Source organism: Capsaspora owczarzaki, assembly GCF_000151315.2.
Source record: "Capsaspora owczarzaki ATCC 30864 unplaced genomic scaffold supercont2.1, whole genome shotgun sequence".
Lineage (NCBI taxonomy): Eukaryota > Filasterea > Ministeriida > Capsasporidae > Capsaspora > Capsaspora owczarzaki.
In genome coordinates this window covers 1,562,541-1,581,679 of record NW_011887292.1, presented here as the reverse complement: position 1 = coordinate 1,581,679, position 19,139 = coordinate 1,562,541, and the positions used below count along the sequence as shown (strand labels likewise).

The 19,139-nt window shown below is 55.2% G+C and overlaps 6 protein-coding genes across 7 annotated transcripts; 3 read left to right on the top strand and 3 right to left on the bottom strand.

The window, feature by feature from the left end:
* Nucleotides 1-70: 70 nt before the first annotated feature.
* CAOG_08412 (hypothetical protein) lies at nucleotides 71-2,034 on the bottom strand. The gene is made up of 3 exons (XM_011271681.1): nucleotides 1,895-2,034; nucleotides 429-1,767; nucleotides 71-271 (listed from the first exon to the last, which is right to left on the bottom strand). Exons 1-3 carry the CDS (start codon nucleotides 1,994-1,996, stop codon nucleotides 213-215), a joined length of 1,500 nt encoding a protein of 499 aa, XP_011269983.1. The 5' UTR covers nucleotides 1,997-2,034; the 3' UTR covers nucleotides 71-212.
* A 2,311-nt stretch (nucleotides 2,035-4,345) lies between these two features.
* Nucleotides 4,346-7,221, bottom strand: CAOG_00473 (hypothetical protein). The gene is made up of 4 exons (XM_004365287.2): nucleotides 5,417-7,221; nucleotides 5,137-5,341; nucleotides 4,978-5,043; nucleotides 4,346-4,874 (listed from the first exon to the last, which is right to left on the bottom strand). The coding sequence occupies exons 1-4, from the start codon at nucleotides 7,155-7,157 to the stop codon at nucleotides 4,397-4,399; spliced, it is 2,490 nt and encodes an 829-aa protein (XP_004365344.2). The 5' UTR covers nucleotides 7,158-7,221; the 3' UTR covers nucleotides 4,346-4,396.
* A 124-nt stretch (nucleotides 7,222-7,345) lies between these two features.
* On the top strand, nucleotides 7,346-9,766 carry CAOG_00472 (hypothetical protein). The gene is made up of 9 exons (XM_004365286.2): nucleotides 7,346-7,541; nucleotides 7,685-7,865; nucleotides 7,971-8,051; nucleotides 8,129-8,190; nucleotides 8,268-8,522; nucleotides 8,597-8,668; nucleotides 8,782-8,960; nucleotides 9,056-9,281; nucleotides 9,419-9,766. The coding sequence occupies exons 1-9, from the start codon at nucleotides 7,362-7,364 to the stop codon at nucleotides 9,611-9,613; spliced, it is 1,431 nt and encodes a 476-aa protein (XP_004365343.1). The 5' UTR covers nucleotides 7,346-7,361; the 3' UTR covers nucleotides 9,614-9,766.
* A 28-nt stretch (nucleotides 9,767-9,794) lies between these two features.
* On the top strand, nucleotides 9,795-12,003 carry CAOG_00471 (WD repeat-containing protein 76). Its single transcript, XM_004365285.2, has 3 exons — nucleotides 9,795-10,108; nucleotides 10,231-11,760; nucleotides 11,833-12,003. The coding sequence occupies exons 1-3, from the start codon at nucleotides 9,827-9,829 to the stop codon at nucleotides 11,989-11,991; spliced, it is 1,971 nt and encodes a 656-aa protein (XP_004365342.1). The 5' UTR covers nucleotides 9,795-9,826; the 3' UTR covers nucleotides 11,992-12,003.
* A 646-nt stretch (nucleotides 12,004-12,649) lies between these two features.
* Nucleotides 12,650-14,067, top strand: CAOG_00470 (hypothetical protein; the record flags this gene model as incomplete). The annotated part of the gene is made up of 1 exon (XM_004365284.2): nucleotides 12,650-14,067. One exon carries the CDS (start codon nucleotides 12,650-12,652, stop codon nucleotides 13,997-13,999), a length of 1,350 nt encoding a protein of 449 aa, XP_004365341.1. The 3' UTR covers nucleotides 14,000-14,067.
* Nucleotides 14,068-14,290: 223 nt separating this feature from the next.
* CAOG_00469 (hypothetical protein) lies at nucleotides 14,291-19,070 on the bottom strand (the record flags this gene model as incomplete). Of its 2 annotated transcripts, XM_004365283.2 has the most annotated exons (10): nucleotides 14,291-14,320; nucleotides 14,415-14,632; nucleotides 14,726-14,791; nucleotides 14,872-14,923; nucleotides 15,007-15,052; nucleotides 15,149-15,240; nucleotides 15,488-15,599; nucleotides 15,758-15,884; nucleotides 16,096-16,220; nucleotides 16,537-19,070. In XM_004365283.2, coding segments are annotated over 10 exons (3,402 nt in total), but the record flags the coding sequence as incomplete, so codon positions are not given. The 2 variants fall into 2 exon arrangements, 1 of the variants encoding a protein (XP_004365340.2); XR_889817.1 differs by lacking the exons at nucleotides 14,291-14,320; nucleotides 14,415-14,632; nucleotides 14,726-14,791; ... (5 more) ...; nucleotides 16,096-16,220; nucleotides 16,537-19,070 and adding an exon at nucleotides 15,328-15,443.
* Between the last annotated feature and the right edge of the window lie 69 nt (nucleotides 19,071-19,139).

The following is a 19,139-nucleotide window of genomic DNA, read 5'->3' as shown; positions in this document are numbered from 1 at the left end:
ATCATTGCGGAAACCGAATGCTGAGAACTATTGAAACTAGTTGTTGCGTTGGGTCGAACAGTGAGACGTGATGGAAAGCAAGGTGGCGGGGGGGAGGAAAAAACAAGGTTCATTGGGTGTATTAACGAGTTGGTGCTCGATGGAAGCGAGAGCGCGCAACAAAAATTACGAAAGTGGCTGGAGGTCGATTCAATGTCACAACGGAAGGATGCTCAGCCTTGCTTCAGCAGCATCTGGATGGGCTTTGTGTTGCGCAAGGTCAAAGAAAGGGCTGTGTTGTGTCATAGAGTCGGAGAGAGGGCAGCAACAACAATAAAATGACATCATGATGAGTTTTTGCAAATCAAGCCTTCACACCCCATTCAAACCAATCAAGCAACCACAGCCATCACAGGCAAGACAACCCAAAAAGAGACGGGTCCACTTACTAGCGAAAAAGTCAATGACCGCCTGGTCATTCTCTTGCCGCTTTTGCTGGGTAAAGATGACCACGCAGTAGACATTGGAGTCAACAGAGGTGATGAAATACGTGGATTGCACTTTCGGACTGGGGTCGAAAAAGTACACGCGACGCGTCGACGATAGTGCAGAGCTATTGGAGGTAATGAGCGAGACAACGCTCGGCCAGTGCTCCAGTGGCCGTTCTCCCGGATAACTGAAAATGGCTGGATAGCACTGCATGCCTGTGGGTGGGTCGGGCCTTTGTGAGGGGTGCAGGTATCCGTCCATGGAGAATGGCAGGTCCTCTGCGCACAGCACAATGGATACGAGCGCGTTGGTCTTGCGGTGGAATGAGCGAATGGTGCCAACCAAGTCGACATCGCAACGGGCCACGAGATTTTTCATATCGAGTGCAGTGTGCTTGCGCAGCATATGGTGAAAGTAGAGGGCAAACTTGGAGAGAAGGTTGGAGTGGAAGGCGTTGAGCCACTTGTACGTGTTTGGAGGCTGGAACGAGCTGAGTGAGGTGGACGAGTCCATGACGAGCGGAGGAATGTTGTGGTGAGTTGGCAGCGATAATGGGTCCGCGTGAGAGGTGGGGACTGACGATGACGACGACAGCAAGGGATTTGAAGCGGTCGAGGACTCTGGAAGCGGAGTCTGGGCTCCTGCAGGAGCCGCGCCAGGAGCAGACGACTGGGACTGCGACTCGCCCGGTTGTAATGGCACAGGGTATGGTCGATCGACGGCAATCGCCATCATGATGCGACGCCAGCGCTCAAACTCGGCTTTTGCGCGAAACAAGTTGGTCACCGCGTCCACAAACCGATACTCGCACATGGCCACCTGGGCCAACAGTAGCGAAAGCAGGATGGTTACTTCAACTTCATGGCCAAGCTTGAGTGGGAAGAAGAGGGGGTGTCCCAGGCCTGCGCGGTAGCGCTCCAGCGTCGTTCGCAGCGCGGCGACAATCTCGAGGTACTGGGGGATGCTGGGCACTGTGAGTGACGCGAGTCCAATGTACGCTTGCATGAGCTCCAATCGCGCTCGCAAGAACGTTGCAGTGTGCACGCAGACGGCCTGGATCAGCCGCGTCTCCTCGTCGGATTGGAGCAAAGCGCCGTCCTTGAGCATGCCTTCCGTCCGCGCGAGCTCGTCCAAGAGCGTCGTGTACGTGAGCGCGAGTGTGTTTTTGCGAAACCACTTGTATTCCAAGAAGATGAGCGAGCCGTGCATCTGGCACGCCGCGACGAGCTGGTTCAGCACCGTCAACAGATGGTGGTTGAAGAAGGCGACGGACGTCTTCTTGAGCTCGCGCTCCTTTTTCTGCAGTTTTCAGCAGCAAAGCCAATGGAGCAGAGCACGAGCGGTGGGCGGCGGGGCGGGATTGAGATTTCACAAAGCAAAGAGACATGAGACGGGTCGACCCGTTCAGTCGGAGATCAGTTCTTACTGCGTTGAGCGTCACTGCGCGCATTGCTCGAGCCCAGTCCGACATGGCGAGCGCAGAGTAGAACTCGGAGAGCACGACAGGGCTCACTGTCGCATCCGTCATTGCTACGTTGTGGTCGTGGTCGTATGGATGATGCGAAATGCAAGAGGAGTGAGTTGACAAAGAACAAACTAGTCGATAGTCTGAGCCTTTGAGATTGGAGTCTCCATTGTCCAACTATCCAAATTTCATTCATTCATGCATTACTCATCCGAATGGTGTTAGGTTGACTTTGGATCAGTCGTCGTTCTCTAACAAAAGGGCAAGTAACTGTGACTGAACAAGCGCTGATTCTGTCTTTCTCTTTTTCTCGATCTCTCTGTCTTTGCGATTTTGTTTCCAATTTCTGCTTGCCACTGTGAATGATGTTTACTAGAAAAAGATTTGAGGCCGGGAACGCGTTGGTGTGGCTGCGCGGTGGAAGAGGACAGGAGCAGAGAGAGAGGTTCGCTCCTCGCTCTCTCCATCTCTTTCCCTGCGTTGCTCACCATCACAACGCGAACAATCAAACACCCGCGGTACTTGCAGATCGACAGTCTTGACGCACTGTTGTGTTGGAAAGCAGCAGCGCATTTTGCTTTGGAGCGCGGGTGCGATTCTTGTAGTCGCGTTGAAAGCGAACAAAGAACAAAAGCATGGTTGGAGGGCAAGTGGAGGAGGGAGCGAGGTGCATAGGCGCAGACTGAGATGGCGAACCACGCTGTTTTGGCCAAGTTAGTCACCAAGGCACACACGGTGGAGGGGGGGGGGAAAGAAGACGAGCACGCGGGGGAGGCACTGAGGCACTGAGCTGCTGTTTGCATTTGGCTTGCCAACGTTGTCTCGACCACTGCTTGAAGAGAATGAGAGCCAATAACAATGACAATGACAGTGTTGCAAGAATGCCATGATCATCGCGATTTGCCTTTCGCTGCGAGTCGAGATTGCAGGAGCGAATTCGACGCTTTCCCCCAAGCTTCACACACACTGCTATACTGCTTGAGAGCACCAGTGAGACTCTGTTTGGCAGTAGATGCTCGGGTTTTGTGATAGTTTGGGGACGCAGATCCGCTTTCGATTTCTGCCTCGATCTCGAGTTCGCCGAGGTGCGCGAACGAAAAGGCACTTGCACCTTGAAAAGCGGCTCATCCATGGCGTCTGAGATCCTGAAACAGTTCTCCACCCGCCTTCCATCTCCCCGTGCTTTTTTCCATGTTTGGCTTTGAAGGTGCTCGTTTGTTCGTGTTGCTTGTGATCTCGATGGAGCACTTGCTGCAGAGACGGCGCTTTTCCCGCTTTTGTCGAACAATTTTTTTTCTCGTTTTGGGTGGCTGGCCATCAGGTTTTCCAACCTCGCTCGTGCATCGACCTTCCACCAGGAGGGACGTGCATCTGCAAAAGAACGTCTGCCAGAATCCGACCCGCGCAAACATTCGGTGGCCCCCTTGATTTGCTCCTGCTGCAAGCGTTCTTGCGCTTGTTTTGTTGGCAGAAAAGAGTCTCACACGATGCGAAAGATCCGCGCATCACAACCGCCAGAGCCGCGTTGATTCGAAGAGATCCATTTCGATTGCAACTTGCTTATCTGGTCGAGATCAATGCGAAAGCAATTGCGCGGGGTCGGGCAGAAGGGCCTACCACCGAATCCAAGTCTTTTGTTTGACTTCAAGGGGGAGAAATGATGTCCGTTTCTGTGTGGGCTCGCGATGAAGAGATTCAAGAGATTCGGTTGCAAACGAGCATTGCCAACTGAGCACAAGAGAAATGGAGCGATTGGTGGTTTTCAGCGTTCCCAGACTCCCAGAGCTCACCTTTTTCAGTGGTGGGTGGGACTGCTGCGGCATGTTCGATCATAGCTCAGTCCGCTGAGACTGCGCGCTTTTATCTTCTTTTCTTTTCTTTCGACACGAGTGGGTGATTTGCTTGCCCAGCGTTTCCTAGTCATGGAGGAACGCGCTGCATTACCCGTCTGCTTTCTCCTCCGAGAAACTGGTCAATTGAGCACACCTACGTGTTGCTTGTTTTTGGCTTTGTTTTCATTGCCAGTCCATCTGCTTTTTTTGACGCTTGCATTGGCTTTTGATGAAGCCGCACACCGCCGAGAATCTTGACCGCATCGCATGTTTCCACACCCACACTGCGCGACCACGATGCGTACCGGTTGCCACGGCTGGTTCATTTTGGTTGCCAACTTGACGGCCAGGCGATGCCCAGGAGAACTTTGAACAGATTACTGACACACGCAACCCCAAATTGGAATTTCGCAAATCTCCTTTCGTTCCTTTCCTTTCCTTTTTCTTCCTCCTTCTATTTCTTTGGCGCAGTTCCCCTTGAATAGCCTTTTCTCGTATTGACCGAAAACTTGCAATACTCATTATTTTACATTGTCGTCCGTCCTCGTTTTTGTCTGTTTGTTCTTTGCGAATCTTTTTTTTTTGTTTTTGTTTCTTTTATTCTCGCCAGTCTGACTGAGAAATCTGCCATTTACACGACAAGCTCCTTGCGATCAAGACCCCGCTGCAAAAAGTTGGTCAACAGACGATACAAGTGCTGCGAAGTGCCTCCACCGTTCAAGCTGTGGTCGCGGTTGGTGTAGAACTGAACCTGGAAGTCAATGTAGCCTGCGGTCAGCGCAGACACCAGGCCGGCCGTGTTTTGGAAGTGGACGTTGTCGTCGCCGGTACCGTGCACAACGAGGTATTTGAGTTTGGAAATGTTCGCCAGGCCAGAGTTGAGCACAGAGCTTCCTTGGTAGCCGGCAGGGTTGCCCTGGGGCGTGTCCATGTACCGCTCGGTGTAGATCGAGTCATACTCTTCCCACTCAATAACAGGAGCGACGGCCATGGCCACTTTGAAGGTGCCCGAGCCGGCAGTCGCAATTCTGGAGGTCATGAATCCGCCGTACGACCAGCCCCACACTGCGATGCGGTCCTTGTCGACGTAAGGTAGCGTTTGGAAGTATCTGCAGAGCGCAAAATAGTCAGGAGAATACATTAGTTGCTGTGAACGGTAGCAATGTGCTTTTGATGCAAAACAAAAAATGTAACCAAAAGGAGTGCACTTACTGAGCTGCGGCGATTTGATCAATGGTTTCAACATGACCCAGTTGACGATAGACAGCGTTGCGATACCTTTGTGGGAGTATTTCACATCAACAAAAAAACGTTCGAATAAAACCTTAGAACAACAGAAACCTAACATAATTTCCATCATCAGAAACTTACGCAACGCCGCGGCCGCCAGTGCCTCGGCCATCCACACTGACGACAATATATCCAAGAGAGCTCGCAAGGAAGGCCTGGTAGCCCATGGTGAACGAGCTCACGACTTTTTGGCTGAATGGACCGCCGTACACGTCAAAGAGCACGGGATACTTGACCGAGCCGTCCGACTCGAAACCGGGCGGATACAGCACATTGGCAAACATGTCTGGCAACAGGAAGAGTCGCAGTGAGTGCAAAACCAGACAAAAGCGTCAACCTCCACAAAACAACGAAAACCAACCTGGAGCGCCGACGGGGATGGTAAAGAAACGACGCTGTGGCGCATAGTCGCCGAGTGCAGCCAGCGCGGCCTTCAGCGGCTTGTTTTCCTCGACGACAAACACGCGAGTCTCCAGATTGGCGGTCGAGCGCACTGTCTGGTAGGGAGCGTTCGGACCGTTGCAGGACAGCAGAATCGTGCTGGCCAGGATGTCGTAGGACGCGGCATTCCAGGTGCACGTCTTGTCAACGGTGCAGCTGATGCACGAAATCTCACCAGATGAGGACTCGTACACGTAAATGTGATGTTGGCTGGGGTTGGCAGCGCCGGCAGCTTCAGGCCGACCGACAGCCGTGAAAAAGACACGATAGCTGGTGCTGCTCGAGGTGGTATCGATCGCGTCGATGGACACAATCTCCCAGTTGGCATCCGTCACTGCAGTGGGCACAGCGGGGGTGTCAGACAAGGGGAAGGTGAGCTTGTACTCGGCCAATGTGGGGAAGCCGTTGATTTCAACAATGTCGAGGGCGGTGACGGCGCCTTGGCCCGAGAAGGGAAGGAAGTGGAGCGACCCGGCATACGTCTCGAGCCAGCCAGTGGTGCTTTGCTGGTGGGTGGCGGTTGCGCAAGGAACGACGCTGGCGTTCGCGGCTGAAATATCGCAAACAAGCAGAACCGACTCTTGCTGGATGCGCGGCATTTGGCGGACTGTGAGGAGGGTGTCGCTAATCCAGGTAATCTGGGTCAGGAGGAAGTCGGTCGTGGCCGGGTCCGGGATGAGTCCAGACGCAAGGTCGAGGACGAGCAGCTCTTGGGTCGCGCGGACAAAAACGGAAAGGGCCACCGTGGGGTTGTTGAATCCAGCCTTCGGGTAGCGGAAGGACTCGAGCTCGGTGTATGGGTTGCTCGGCGTCAGAGGGTAGCGGGGGAAGGTGTAGAACGGGACTTGGGTGTCGTTGAACGACATGAAGGCAATGGACGAGCCTCCTGGCGACCACCACAGCGCCGAGTTGCTTGCGAGCACCTCTTCCTCGTAGACCCAGTCCGGAATACCGTGCACAAACGTGCCATCTGTCGTGCCTGACGTGGTGATTTGGGTTGGCGTCGCGCCTGCAGCCGCATCGACCACGTACAGATTGTTGCTCTTGACGTAGGCAATCCCAGCACCCGTCGGCGCCCAGACGGCCAGCTGGATGTCCGGGTCCTCGAGCACAAACGGACGGACGAGCGTCTGCGTGGTCATGTCGACCAGCGTGTAGCTTGCGTTGAACGTGTGACGGTAGACCTTGGTTGTGTTGGAGATCAGGAGCGCGGCGGATCCATTCCCAGAGAGCAGGTAGTCGCCAAAGGCAAATCCCTGCGCAGCGAACGCGTCTGCCGCGAGCAGGGTGGTCGTGGCGCCAGTCAGCGCATCGTACTGCGCAATGTCGCCCGTGCGCGGGGCGAGGTAGGTGAACTTGGCCGCGTTGTCGGCGTCGGTCGACCAGGTCGGCGTCACTCGCGCCACGCTAAAGTTCCCATTGAACATGTCCTGGAATCCGAACGCAGTGCCTGTGCGTGGAGCACCGCCGTGGTTGCTGTCGTCGCTGTTCTTGACGGCAACTCCGACAGCAATGGCGACAATCGCCGCAATCACGAGTGCGACCAGCAGCAGCCGCACGCGCCGCTTGGCCAGCATGCGCCCAGCCCACGACTGCGATGCAGCCGAGGAGCCGGCAGACGATCCAATCAGCGGGCCTGACTCGTAGTCCTCGCGACCCATTGCAAAGAGAGAGGAGAGAGAAGAGAGAGAAGAGAATGAAAGAGTGGGAAAACAGAGAGACTGGACAATCTCTTGAAATGGAAGGAGGCGTGAATTCTCAGACTTTGACACGTATGCAAATGTTTGGCTCAGTTTGAATTCGATACTGATCTGATGACATTTCTTGTTTTATTTCACTCTTCTTTGCAACTACAGTCGTACAAAATGGCTGAGCAGCAGCGTGTGGACGATCCGGTTGGCGACCGCTTCATCGCGTGGCTGCGAGCGAACGGCGCGACCGTGTCTCCCAAACTGACCCTGCAGGCAACTGCAGCATTCAACGCAGACTCGCGCACTCAGGTGCTGCACCGTCGCGTCATCGCGTCTGCCGAGGCCGGCTTCGATGTAAGCCAACAGACAGCCACGAGGACCTTGGACCGGCAGCAGCAGAAGCAGCTTTCCGCCTCGGCTTTCACTCACTTGGTTTTGACATTGTGGGCTTGTGGACTTGTGGGCTTGTGGGCTTGTGTGTGTGCGCGATCGTGTAGAAGGAGGAGGAGCTCTTCTCCATCCCGCGCAAACTGCTGCTGAGCGCGTCGACGTCGTCCATCGCAGAGCTCCTGCTGGAAAACAAAAAGGAGGCCTGTGCGCTTGTTGGATGGATGCCGCTCGTCGTTGCAATGATGTACGAGATCACCAACAAGGACTCCTTCTGGCGGCCATACCTCGGTACGGACTTTGAAAGAACATTTGGGGGGGACTCGAAAGCGATTGTCGCTCACCGTCGATTTTGAAACATTTGGTTTCAAATCGCTCGCTTCTTGCCATATGCAGACCTGCTGCCCGAGACGCTGGACACACCGATGTTTTGGAATGACGACGATCTCGAGCTCCTGGAAGGCACCTCCACTCTTTGTACGCTGACAGAAGCAGCTTAGTTTTTTTAGTTCTCGGCTTTTGCTCACTTATTTTGTATTGGGGGGGTTGTGTAGCGCACCTTGGCAAAGAAGACGCCGAGACGATTTTCACGGAGCAAATTGTCCCTTTCATGAAGGTTTGTTTCGCCACTGTGCTTGCGTTTGATGTGCTGAAAAATGGCTCAACACTGACAATCGACTTGTCGATTTGTAGCTGCACCCAACGCACTTTGACCTGAAGGTGCATAACATGGCATTGTACCATCGCGTGGCTTCTGTTATCATGGCGTACAGCTTCTCCGAAGACGACGACGAAGATGATGATGACGAAGATGATGATGAAGAGGAGGACTGCTGCGACGGAGACGCCAACAATGAATGCTGCAGCCAGAAACGCCAGAAACGCATGGAGAAGATTGCCATGGTGCCATTGGCTGACATGCTGGATCACAAGACTGGCTGCAACAATGTAGGCGTTTTGTTGAGGGTTTTGGTAGTTGACCGCAATCTACTTGACTGACGGATGCAATCCCACTTGACCAGGCTCGCTTGTTTTATGGAAAGACCACACTTGCCATGTCATGCATTGAGCCATGTGCTGCTGGTCACGAACTGGTACGTAGACATGGCCGATTGAGATGACGCTGAACTATCTCAGGCTTGTTTTCCTCACATTCTCCCTGGATTTGGTTTTCCTCATGCGTGTATCCATCATGCCCAACGGCTAGTACAATACGTACGGCGACTTGTCTAACTCTGAGTTGCTCCGCAAGTATGGCTTCATTGACGACGTCAACGAGCACAACTCGGTCGATATTCCCGTCGAGATGCTGGAGGAGCGCTTCGAGTCCTGCAGCTTTATGGAAGAAGCCATGGAGGCCCTCGAAGAGATTGGTTGCTGGTTGCCGTAAGGGCTGCTTCTCGATTGGTTGCTAGTTTGGTTATTTGTTGGGTTTTCGGCTTCGCATCCCGCCTCATTTATTCCGATTTCTTTAATTTCAGTGAATTCCACATTCCAGCAGATGCGCTGCCGCCTCAAGAGCTTGAAGCTTCCATCGCCCTGCTGTTCCAAAGTCCCAAACAAGTTCGCGCACTCCGTGCCCTGGACGACGAAGATGAAATCCGCAGCTTCCTCGCCACGCTTGTCAACAAGTGTCGCCGGAAGGTCTCTGAGACTCTCTTGGCGTTTGGGCAAAAGCGCGCAGAAGAGTACACCACCACGCGCGAGGTAAGTCAGGGTTGTTGTTTTTTTTTTAACAGTTGTTGCCGCTGTTGTTTGTTTGTTTGTTTGTCTATCTCTTGAGCATTAGGCTGTGTCCTGATTTTGCCTCTTTTGAATTGTCTCTGAACATTTCTCGCGCACAGGAGGACGAGGAGCGTCTCAAAGAATCGGATCTGACCCATCGCCAGAAAATGGCCCTTCGTGTTCGCATTGGCGAACGCACCATCTTGCACAACTACATCTCGCATCTGAAGGAGCGACTCGAAACCACTCCGCCAGACCAAGAGACCAAAGAGCCGGCACCCGCGCATAAGAACAAAAAGGCACGCAAGCACTAACCAAAAAAAAAAAAACAAGGTTGGTTGGATTGATTCCATTCGCTTTTCTTTTCTAGACGATGCTGTGATTTTGCCCAATCAAAAATGATTGCACCTCTCTTTTGGCACTGCAATACTTTGTGTTTCGTTTTTTGTGATCAAAAGCTTCTTCGATGTCGAAATCAGTCAGTCGTTCTTTTGTTTCAGGGTTGCTTGAATTGCGCGATTTGCAGCATGGTCAAGCGAACCCTGTCCGAGCCCCCAGAGACCGCCTCGCCAGATCTGAAGCGAGTGCGTGAATCGAGTGCGTCGATCGATCCGGACGATGCAGCGAGCGAGCAGGACAACGGCGACGACATGACTGAGCAGCAGCAGCAGAGTCCGTGGCGGGAAAATCAAGACAACGCCGCACTCGCGGGCGCGTCTCGTGGCAGCGTGCTGTCCGACTACGAGCGCCAGCGTCTGGACAATGTGCGCAAAAACCATGCCATGCTTGCTGCGCTGCAGCTGACAACGGTACGATGAAGCAGCGACGCTTCGAGGGTGTCGTGCGAAAGGTTTGTCGAAAGGTTTGCGCGGGAAAACCAACTCATGCACGCCGCTTGCTCGCACTTTGCTTGTGGGCGGGGGGGTGACAGGCTCGAAGCGATCTCGGTCTGACGGCAAGTGCTGGCAAGAGCAGTCCATCCCCAAGTATCATCAAGGGCAGTGCATCTGCGAGCTTGGCGCGTCGAAAAGCGCAGCAAGAGCCGAATACGAATACCCCGACACGCAGGTCTGCGCGCTTGGCAATCGCAGCCGATCCGACCAGCGCCCAAGCTGCCGAGCGAGTCCCAGTCGAGCCAGCGCTATCTGAGGAGCACTTCCGTCACCGCTGGGCGAGCAGCATGTTGCCCGCGCGGTCGCTGAATGTCCCTGCGTCCATCGGTCGCGCAATCCTCGACGAGCTGGCCGTCTATCAAAGCACACCGCCTCCAGTGCGCTCCGGCAAAGCAGCCAGCAGCATTGTGCAGACATACTCGTCGCTGCGCATGGGCTTTCATCGCTTGGCCAAAGTCGTGCCCGACCGCATCATGCATGTGCGCTTCCACCCAATGCACTCTCGATTAATTGCTGCTGCTGGCGACTATTGGGGCCGCGTGGCCTTCTGGGACGTCGATTACCCATGGAGTGGCTCGACCAAGCCAACATCATCAGTGTCGTCCTCGTCTGCTGACTCCGAGGTGGCTGAAGCTGAATCGCAAGCCGAGCGCGCTCCGTTGCGTTTGCGCAACCCTGGAGAGCTCCTCCAAAGCCAAGCTCAAGAGTCTACACTGCCCTCTCCAACCATCAGTCAGGCTGTCAGCGGGTCTGGTGGTGATGATGAGGAGGAGGAGGATGCCCCGAACGAAGGCATTTATGTCTTTCAGCCGCACCAAAAGTCGGTCTCGTCGATTGCTTTTTTGGGGTCGGGTGGCTCGACCATGATTACTGCCAGTTACGACGGCACCGTGCGGCGACTTGATATGGCTTCGGAGCACTTTGACGAAGTGTTTGCCCTGGACTGGGAAGACGACGATCACACCATCCAGTATCTCGATCCGCACCCCAGCCAGAACGGCACCTTTTTGGGCTGTTCGTCCGACGGATCTGGCTTTTTGATTGACACTCGAGCGTCTGCAGGCTCGGGTCTACCTTCTCCCAACAGGCGATCGACTTCGAGGCAGGTGGAGTCTGCTGCGGCCGAGTTGTCATCGCCGTTCCGAACTTACAAACCTGTCTGGCAGCACACGCTCCACACCAAGAAGGCCAACACCATACAGTTCAATCCAGCCAACAGCAATTATTTTGTCACGTCCGGCGTGGATGCCGCCGTGCGCATCTGGGACGTGCGCAAGCTCAGCGGCAAAAAGGCTTCGGCACTGCTGGCCCTCGACGAATCGCGGCTGTCTGTGACGTCTGCCTTCTTCTCTCCCCATGGCGATCGCCTTTTGACAACAAGTCTCGACCACCATTTGCGCATTTACAACAACGTCCAGCTCGTCGCACCTGCTCAACAACCAGCTTGTCACGAACTGGCGCACAATAACCAGACGGGCCGTTGGCTCTCCACCTTCCATGCTGTGTGGGATCCCAAGCACAACGACACGTTTGTCTGCGGGAGCATGGATCACCCTCGTCAGATCGAAGTAAGAAATTTCGCCGGGATGTGTCTCGGGATGGAGGTGCATGTTGTTCAATTTCGTTGCACGGTTGTGCAGGTCTTCCACCTCGCTGAGAAAACGGGTTTGGCGTCGCGAGTCGTTTCGTTGCAGGACGAGTATCTGGGCTCTGTCATGTCGCGACTTGCAGTGCATCCTAGTCGCGATGCTGTGATGGGCGGGAATAGCAGTGGTCGAGCCGTTGTGTTTGCTTCCTGAGCAAATCGTCGCTTTTTTTTTTTTTTTTTTTTTTTTCGTTTTGATTCCAAATGGGTTTGCTCTGTTTGAGTGTTCTTGTAATATACACTATCTGCTTCTCAGAATGTAATGTTCATTTCTCTTTTTTTGTACTTTTGGTTGCACTGTGAGTTCTCGACTGACTGACTTGACTGACTGACGTGGCAGCTCACTTGAGAGCAACGACTTTGCATTGAACCTTGACTCAAACCGATTGTGTTTCGAAGACAGCAGCTTTTGTGTTTGATTGCGTTTGATTGCGTTGATCGTGTGTACATGTGTGCTCGTTCCGTCCCAGTGGTGGGAACGGCAGCGCAAGAGAAGAGCGACCAAACAGAAGTGAGGAATGGGACAAGCAGGGAAAAAAAAAAAAAAAAAAGGCGCGCAGATTCTTCGCAGCTCACGCCCTTCAACCCATCGATACACGAGTGTGTGCGTGGTGGTGTCGGCGATCTGTGAGCACCACTCGTTTGCTATGCAATCCAAGTGTAGGATGCTCGTCGACAGCTGATTGAAATGGGGCGGTGTGAAGCGCGCTGACGGAGCTCGCAATGCGCTAGTTCTCCTCTTGCTACCTCAATGCATCTGCACTCACCATCATGTCGCCACTCTCATCGATAGAGGGACCCCGAAAAGCTCAATGAGGTCCACAAAGCTCATCCTCTCAGTGGCGGCAGTCGCGCTGCTTGCGACGCTTGCCTGGAACGTTGCTCCTGCGGCAGCAAGCCCAGCAGCTCCCGAACGCATCCGTGCTGCGCTCCTGGGTGCGTTCGTTGGCGACGCACTTGCGCTGTCAACCCAAGGCGAGTACCAGTCAAACAAGATCCGGTCGGCCTTCCCAAAGACAATCCGAGAGTTCGCTGCCTCCATCAAAAAGTCGAAAACGAACGAAGGCAAGTTTGCTGGCGATCTCACCGAGGTTGGCCAAGTCGTCCTCGCCACGTTGACCGAAGTCGAAAAGCAGTACGAAAGTGGAAGTTCCCAGTTGAATGTCCCTGCGATCCAGACAGCCATCTCTTCGGCTGCCCGACAGGCGTACGGAGCAGCACCGCCAAGCACCAGCAACACCCTGGACGCGAGTCTGCGCTTCCTCCCTCTGGTCGGTGTTGAGTCTGACGAAACTGTTCTGGCGACCAAGGCCCGCTTGCTGTCGGATGCTACGCATGACAATGAGGATCCTCGCGATGCTGCAGAGTTCCTTGCTCGCGTGATTTACCGCATTGTTCACATTCGCCAGTCCCCCAACGATGCCATCAATGCTGTTCTCAAGTTCATGCTGGCCCAGCACCAGGACGCACGCAACCGTCGTCTCAAGACCAACCCTTCACTCCACGTGACTGGCGACAGCACCAAGGACGACGACTACGACGATGGTGCTGTTCGTCTGGCGCGCTGGATTTCGTACGCTCGCAAGGCCGCAACCAAGGCCGCAACTGCCCAAAGCAACCACATCTCCTTCGACCATGCGGACATTGCCGAAGAGGATGGCTACACGCATCCCAAGATCGAGGAACACGACACCATTATGCTGAACGAGGAAGCCATCACGTACATTCTCGTCGAGGAAAACAACTTTGATGTTCAGGGCAAGGACTCGAGTGCCGATTCATCCAGCGCAAAGCGGATTGAGACAGAGGAGGAGCGCAACGCGCGTGAGAGCAAGCTCCGAAACCGCCCAAAGACCAAGATGAACGCGCGTTCCTTGCTCATGATCTCCAAGTCTGGTGCCACCGAAGCCGCTCTGCCCGCTGCCATCTACCTCGTTTTGCGCTCCAAGAACTTGGAAGAGGCTCTGATTGCCAACGCCCTTCTTGGTGGCGATGCTGCATCGCGCGGCATGGTGATTGGCATGATCTTTGGTGCGAGCCAAGGCATTGAGGCCATCCCTGCGCGCTGGATTTCGTCGCTGCGGTCACTCGACTCGCTCAACGATGGTCTTGCTCGTTTGCCACTTGTCACCAACTTGTTGCGCCACTCTGATGAGTTGTGAGCGGAAGGAGCGTTCTGCTTTTCTGCGTGAATTTCGACATTGATTTTGGTACATGCGCGTCTCCCCGATCAATAGTATTTCGAATTATTGGAAGCTAGTTAGATTAGTCAAGCAGTGCAAGCCTGGCTGGCTGGTTGAATGTTGATCACACAGGTTTTTCGGTGGATTTTGGGCGGAGTGTATTTCTTTTTTTTGTTTTTTTTTTTGTTTTTTGTTTTTTGTTTTTCACAGACGGATGTCTCACTCAGTCTCGAGGTTGCCATACACGTCCCTGCGTCTTTCTGAACATCCTCAGTCAATCTGCTGGACAACGAGAAGACCCTGAGGAATAAACACGAATCAAAAATACAACGTCAGAGCAAAGCGTCGCGCACCCCGCAACCAGCACCTCGACAGAAAGTTCAATGCAACTCACCTGCGGCTTGTAGGGGTACGGAAGTTGGCCATTCGTGTTGGGATGAACAACGACACCAAGTGCAACAAGCTTCTGCCAGACCGTGTAAATGCTCTGAGGCCAACTATGGATACAGCCGTGCGAGTTGGGCATTGGCATGCTGGTGTTCCAGTTGGGCCACTCGCCAGTGTGCATAAGAATGCCATTTCGAAGGTTGGGCAACAGCCAAGCGGCGTTTCCTGGCGGCGGAGCGAAGAGGGGGGGGTGGAATTGAAAAAGTGAGCAGCAGCGCCAGGTCTTCTACAAACGACACACACGACGACGGCTCCTACCTTCGAGACCAAGCACGGCGCGATTGACGGGGTAAGGTCCGTATTCGGTCGGATCGTCCTCGGGGCCTGAACGCATTCACAAAAACGCAAGGTCAAGAAAATGCACACCGGTGAACCCCATCATGCGAGCCTCGCTCAGAATGTACTATTCAAATCAAAGGACATGAGGCCAGTGGGTGTCGCGCCATCCGAGCTGAACTGTTGAGCAAAGGAAAAATGCATAAAAAATCAGAGATGCGGTACGTGTTTGTGTGTGTTGTTGTTCAACGACAGACTCATACCATATTCAACGGTGCCCCAGTATTGGGATCATTTTGGCCTTCAGCACTATGATTGTTTTGGAATCAAACAAGTGAGCTTGAGGTCCCAGGTTTGCGTTCAGAAACGCCAAAAAGGAAAAAAAAAAAAAAAAAAAAATCTCACCGAGTCAGGAATGTAAAGATTGACAAACCGCGCTTGTCGTAAAGCGTGGCCATCATTTCGATGGAGCGGTTGGAGTGAACGGGAACAACGACCTAGGCAAACCAGAGTCAGGGCACACAGGACAAGCCCCACAAATTCAAGAAAAGAAAAAAAAAAAAGCCCAACGAAAAACAAAAAAAGAGTTACAACAAGCAGTATTCCCGCGTGGTCTCCCACCGCAGTACTAACTACTCTCATGGTGGTTTAACTTCGCAGAGCGGAACGGGATGCGGTGCATTCCACCAGATATGGCCGTAACTGAAAGTGGTACTGGGGCGTTCTGCTCATATGCAACCCTACCTTGTACAGGTATCCGTCAGGCAGCGGACCTTGAACATCAACATAGTGATCGCGCGAGAGCATGTCGAGAGCAGCATCAGCCGTTGCCTGATCCACGACACCGGTCACATTCCTTCAATTACAAAAAATCGCGCAATGCACACAATCGTGCATCAACAGATCGATGCAAGAGGGAGAAAGAGAGGAGTGAGCGGAGCAGCGGAAGGACGTGACGCGAAAAAAAAGTTGATAGCAAAGGCAGCAACAACGACACCAAACCAACAAACGCACAGTCGAGCGGTCGCCTGAAGTTTGAGCACGGCAGTCATCGTGGGGTAGTCGTACGTCCCAGTCACGTTCAGAGAGGTGACTGTGTCGAGCCGCTGCAAAAAGTGCTGGAGAACAACAATGTCGTTGCCTGTTTCGAACAAGAAGAACACGTCAAGATGTGCCAAAAAAACAAAAAGTACGGCATTGCACAGTCAGTGTCAACGAGTTTGTAGCTTCAGAATCGGGCATCGGGGCGAGCGACCCGAAGGTAGACTCGTCCGTGTCGAACCCGCTTGTGCCGCTCTCGCTCTCGATCCCTCAAGCAGCCACCCGAGTCACGAGCGAGCCTGGTCACCCACCTGTCAACGGCGGGCTCTGCACAGACAACGTGCGGTAGAAGGGCTGCGTGAATGGCTGCTCGGCGGTGGCAAAGCCGGCCACTAGCACAGCGAGCGACAGAATGCACAAAGATCGAAGAAACATGCTCGAGCAAAAAAAAAAAGAAAAAAAAAGAGAGTACGGTATTCTAAAATCTGAAGAATCAACAATGTCTTAATAATAAACGAGTTGTATTGTACCAAAAGAAGAAAGGATGAGGGAAAAGGACGGCAACAGCAAAGAGAAAGATGAGCAAAAACAAAAGCCTGCCTGACAAGCTCGTCAAACATAGACCTCTCAAAAATGCACATAAACACATATTTAGACAAAACCTGAATTGAGAGGATGTGCAAGGGATGCCAAACAAGGCGTGTCGAAAGCATGACACTTTTCTCTTGGTGTTGTTTTTGTTTTGTTTTTACTGCTGCCAGGTGTTGTTGCCACGCTGCTGGCCGCCGTAGCCAGTAAACTGACCGCCAGCAGATTGCTGGGCGGGAGCACCGGGCTGGCCTTGAGAGCCGTAGCTGGGGTTCTGGTACGCGCCAGAGTAGCCGGCACGCGACTTGTTGTAGCTGCCAGAGCCACCCTGCTGGATGCCGCCCTGCTGCGGGTGGGCCATGAAGCCGGGTGAGACAAACTGGGGAGCACCCTTGTAGTCCATCATGCCGCTCATGTCATAGCTCTCCTGGAAGCCGAGGTGGGGCTGGGCGGGGTAGCCGACAAGCCCGTTCTGGTTTTGCTGCTGCTGGGGCGCCTGCTGTTGCTGCTGTTGCTGTTGCTGCTGCGACTGCGACTGCGAGGTAGCCTGCTGGCCCTGGCCCTGCTGGCCGCCTTGCTGGAACTGGGCACCTTGCTGGTTGCCGGCACCGCTGAGCTGGCCTTGCTGGCCGCCTTGCTGACCAGCGTTCTGGCCCTGGCCTTGCTGGCCGCCCTGCTGGCCGCCTTGCTGGCCCTGCTGGTGGTGGCTGCCATAGCCCTGCTGGTAGTTGCCGCCCTTGCCAGAGCCGCCCTGGTGGTGGCCGCCGTGGCCGCCGTGGCCGCCCTTGTTGAACGGGACGTTCATGTAGGGGACCTGGTAGGGCTGGAACTGGTTGTAGAAGGGGTAGGGGTAGAACTGCTGCTGGTGCTGGACGCCGTTGGCAGCGGGGCCAGAAGCGCCAGTTGCGCCAATCGAGGCAAAGTCGTACTTGTTGTCAAACTCAGAGCTCATATAGTAGGGCTGGGGGACGAAGGGGTAGTTGGTGTAGAACATGTTGGCGTTCATGTCCATGCCATCAGTGTACATTTGCGAAGACATGGCGTTGGCCTGGAGCTGGGGCTGGCCAGCAGGGACTTGCTGGGCGCCAGAAATGGGCTGCTGGGTCTGCGACAGGCCGATCGCCTGCGGCTGCTGCTGAGCCTGCTGGGACTGTTGCTGCTGCTGCTGCGGCTGCTGCTGTTGCTGGGGCTGCTGGGACAGCTGGGGCTGCTGCTGGGCCTGGAGGTGCTGGGGCTGCATGAACTGGGCGTACTGCTGTTGGGGGAAGCCAGCAACAGAGGGAGCCATAATGTAGGACACGGGGATGGCTTGCTCGCCTGGGGGCTGGGCGATGAGGGGCATGGCGCCACGCTGGCCCTGGGGCACAAACTGGTTGGCGTTGCGCTGGTACTGGTTGTGGTGGTGGGGGTGTTGCTGGTGGTGAGGGTGCTGCGGCTGTTGCTGCTGCTGCTGAGCCTGCTGTTGCTGCTGCTGCTGGGGAGCCTGTTGGTGTTGGAGGCTGGCTTGCTGCGACTGCTTGTTGTCGGGGCGAGCGGGTGCGGAAGGGGAGACGGCAGCGGCGGCAGTCTGGGGCTGGGCGGCGGGGGCAGCAGGCTGCGCGGGGGCGACAGCGACGGCAGGGGCAGCCACAGGAGCAGGGGCGGGAGCAGCAGCGGCAGCGGCGATGGGAGCGGCTGTGGTGGCCGCGGCGGCGGCGGGCTTGGTGTCGGCGAACGAGCCAAAGTTGAGGGTGCCAAACTGGAGCTCGAGGCTGGCAAGGTTGGCAGAGGGGAGAACGACAGCCTGAGCGGGAACGTTCGAGGCGCGGGCAGTCTTGGCTTGGCCAATGGTGCCGACGGACGCGGTGGCGGGGGCGGTCGAGGTGGTGGTGACAGTGGAGGTGGTGGGGGTAGGGGTGACAGGGGCAGCGGCGGCAGCGGCGACAGGGGCGGCGGCGGTGGTGGTGGTGGTGGTGGTGGGTTGCTCGGCAACAGCGGCGGCAGGGGTAGCGACAGGCTCGGCGGGCTTGGCAGCCTCAGCCGACTTGGCGGCTTCGGGTTTGGATTCTTGTGTCTGCTTTTGCTTGTGTGTCTTGTCGCGCTTTTCGTGCTTGTCTTGCTTTTCTTGCTTCTCCTTGTCTTGCTTTTCCTGCTTTTCTTGCTTTTGCTGCTGGGCAGCTGCTTGCTTTTGGGCCTCTTGCGCCTCGAGTTGCTTCTTTTGCTCCTCAGCGGCGGCGGCGGCAGCAGCAGCAGCAGCGGCCTTGGCGGCGGCCTCCTTGGCGGCAGCTTCTTTTGCGGCAGCCTCCTTGGCAGCAGCCTCACGCGACTCCTTGCCCACAACCGATGCGAAAGATGCGCCCTTGGCAGACCACACGTTGGTGGAGGCAGGTGCCTTGGCGTTGATCGCGATGGGGTTGTGAACAACACCGGTGGTGTTGGTGGCGGCAGCAGCGGCACCCTTTCGTGCAGTCGGTGCTTGAGTGGCAGGCGCGGCGGCGGCAGCAGCAGCAGTGGCTGGGGCGGCGGCGGCGGCGGGAGTGGCGGCGGGTGCTTCGGTGGCAGACTTCTTGTCGCTCGACGCGTCAGTGGCAGCGGCAGTGGCTGCGGCGGCGTCTGCGGGTGGCGAAGTGGTGCGAGGAGCTGCGTTGCGGCGGGAACCGTCGCGTGGCGCAGGGCTCACAGCGGCACCATCTCGGCGGCGGCGCTCGCCACCCTGTGACTGTTGCGAATGATCGCGTGGCTGTGGCGAGGCTGCGTCGCCGCGGCGAGCGCCCTGCTTGTAGCTGCC

What these genes read in the sequence shown, in the direction of transcription:
- CAOG_08412 (XM_011271681.1), bottom strand. Translation starts at nt 1,996, where the DNA reads ATGACGGATGCGACAGTGAGCCCTGTCGTGCTCTCCGAGTTCTACTCT. An exon ending in GCGCAGTGACGCTCAACGCA is followed by an intron (nt 1,768 to 1,894) that starts GTAAGAACTGAT and finishes TGAAAACTGCAG; the next exon opens with AAAAAGGAGCGCGAGCTCAA. An exon ending in GGTCATTGACTTTTTCGCTA is followed by an intron (nt 272 to 428) that starts GTAAGTGGACCC and finishes GACACAACACAG; the next exon opens with CCCTTTCTTTGACCTTGCGC.
- CAOG_00473 (XM_004365287.2), bottom strand. Translation starts at nt 7,157, where the DNA reads ATGGGTCGCGAGGACTACGAGTCAGGCCCGCTGATTGGATCGTCTGCC. An exon ending in ACTGGCGGCCGCGGCGTTGC is followed by an intron (nt 5,044 to 5,136) that starts GTAAGTTTCTGA and finishes ACTCCCACAAAG; the next exon opens with GTATCGCAACGCTGTCTATC. An exon ending in GATCAAATCGCCGCAGCTCA is followed by an intron (nt 4,875 to 4,977) that starts GTAAGTGCACTC and finishes TGCGCTCTGCAG; the next exon opens with ATACTTCCAAACGCTACCTT.
- CAOG_00472 (XM_004365286.2), top strand. Translation starts at nt 7,362, where the DNA reads ATGGCTGAGCAGCAGCGTGTGGACGATCCGGTTGGCGACCGCTTCATC. An exon ending in CTGCCGAGGCCGGCTTCGAT is followed by an intron (nt 7,542 to 7,684) that starts GTAAGCCAACAG and finishes GCGATCGTGTAG; the next exon opens with AAGGAGGAGGAGCTCTTCTC. An exon ending in GTGCTGCTGGTCACGAACTG is followed by an intron (nt 8,669 to 8,781) that starts GTACGTAGACAT and finishes CCCAACGGCTAG; the next exon opens with TACAATACGTACGGCGACTT.
- CAOG_00471 (XM_004365285.2), top strand. Translation starts at nt 9,827, where the DNA reads ATGGTCAAGCGAACCCTGTCCGAGCCCCCAGAGACCGCCTCGCCAGAT. An exon ending in CTGCGCTGCAGCTGACAACG is followed by an intron (nt 10,109 to 10,230) that starts GTACGATGAAGC and finishes GGGGGGTGACAG; the next exon opens with GCTCGAAGCGATCTCGGTCT. An exon ending in ATCACCCTCGTCAGATCGAA is followed by an intron (nt 11,761 to 11,832) that starts GTAAGAAATTTC and finishes ACGGTTGTGCAG; the next exon opens with GTCTTCCACCTCGCTGAGAA.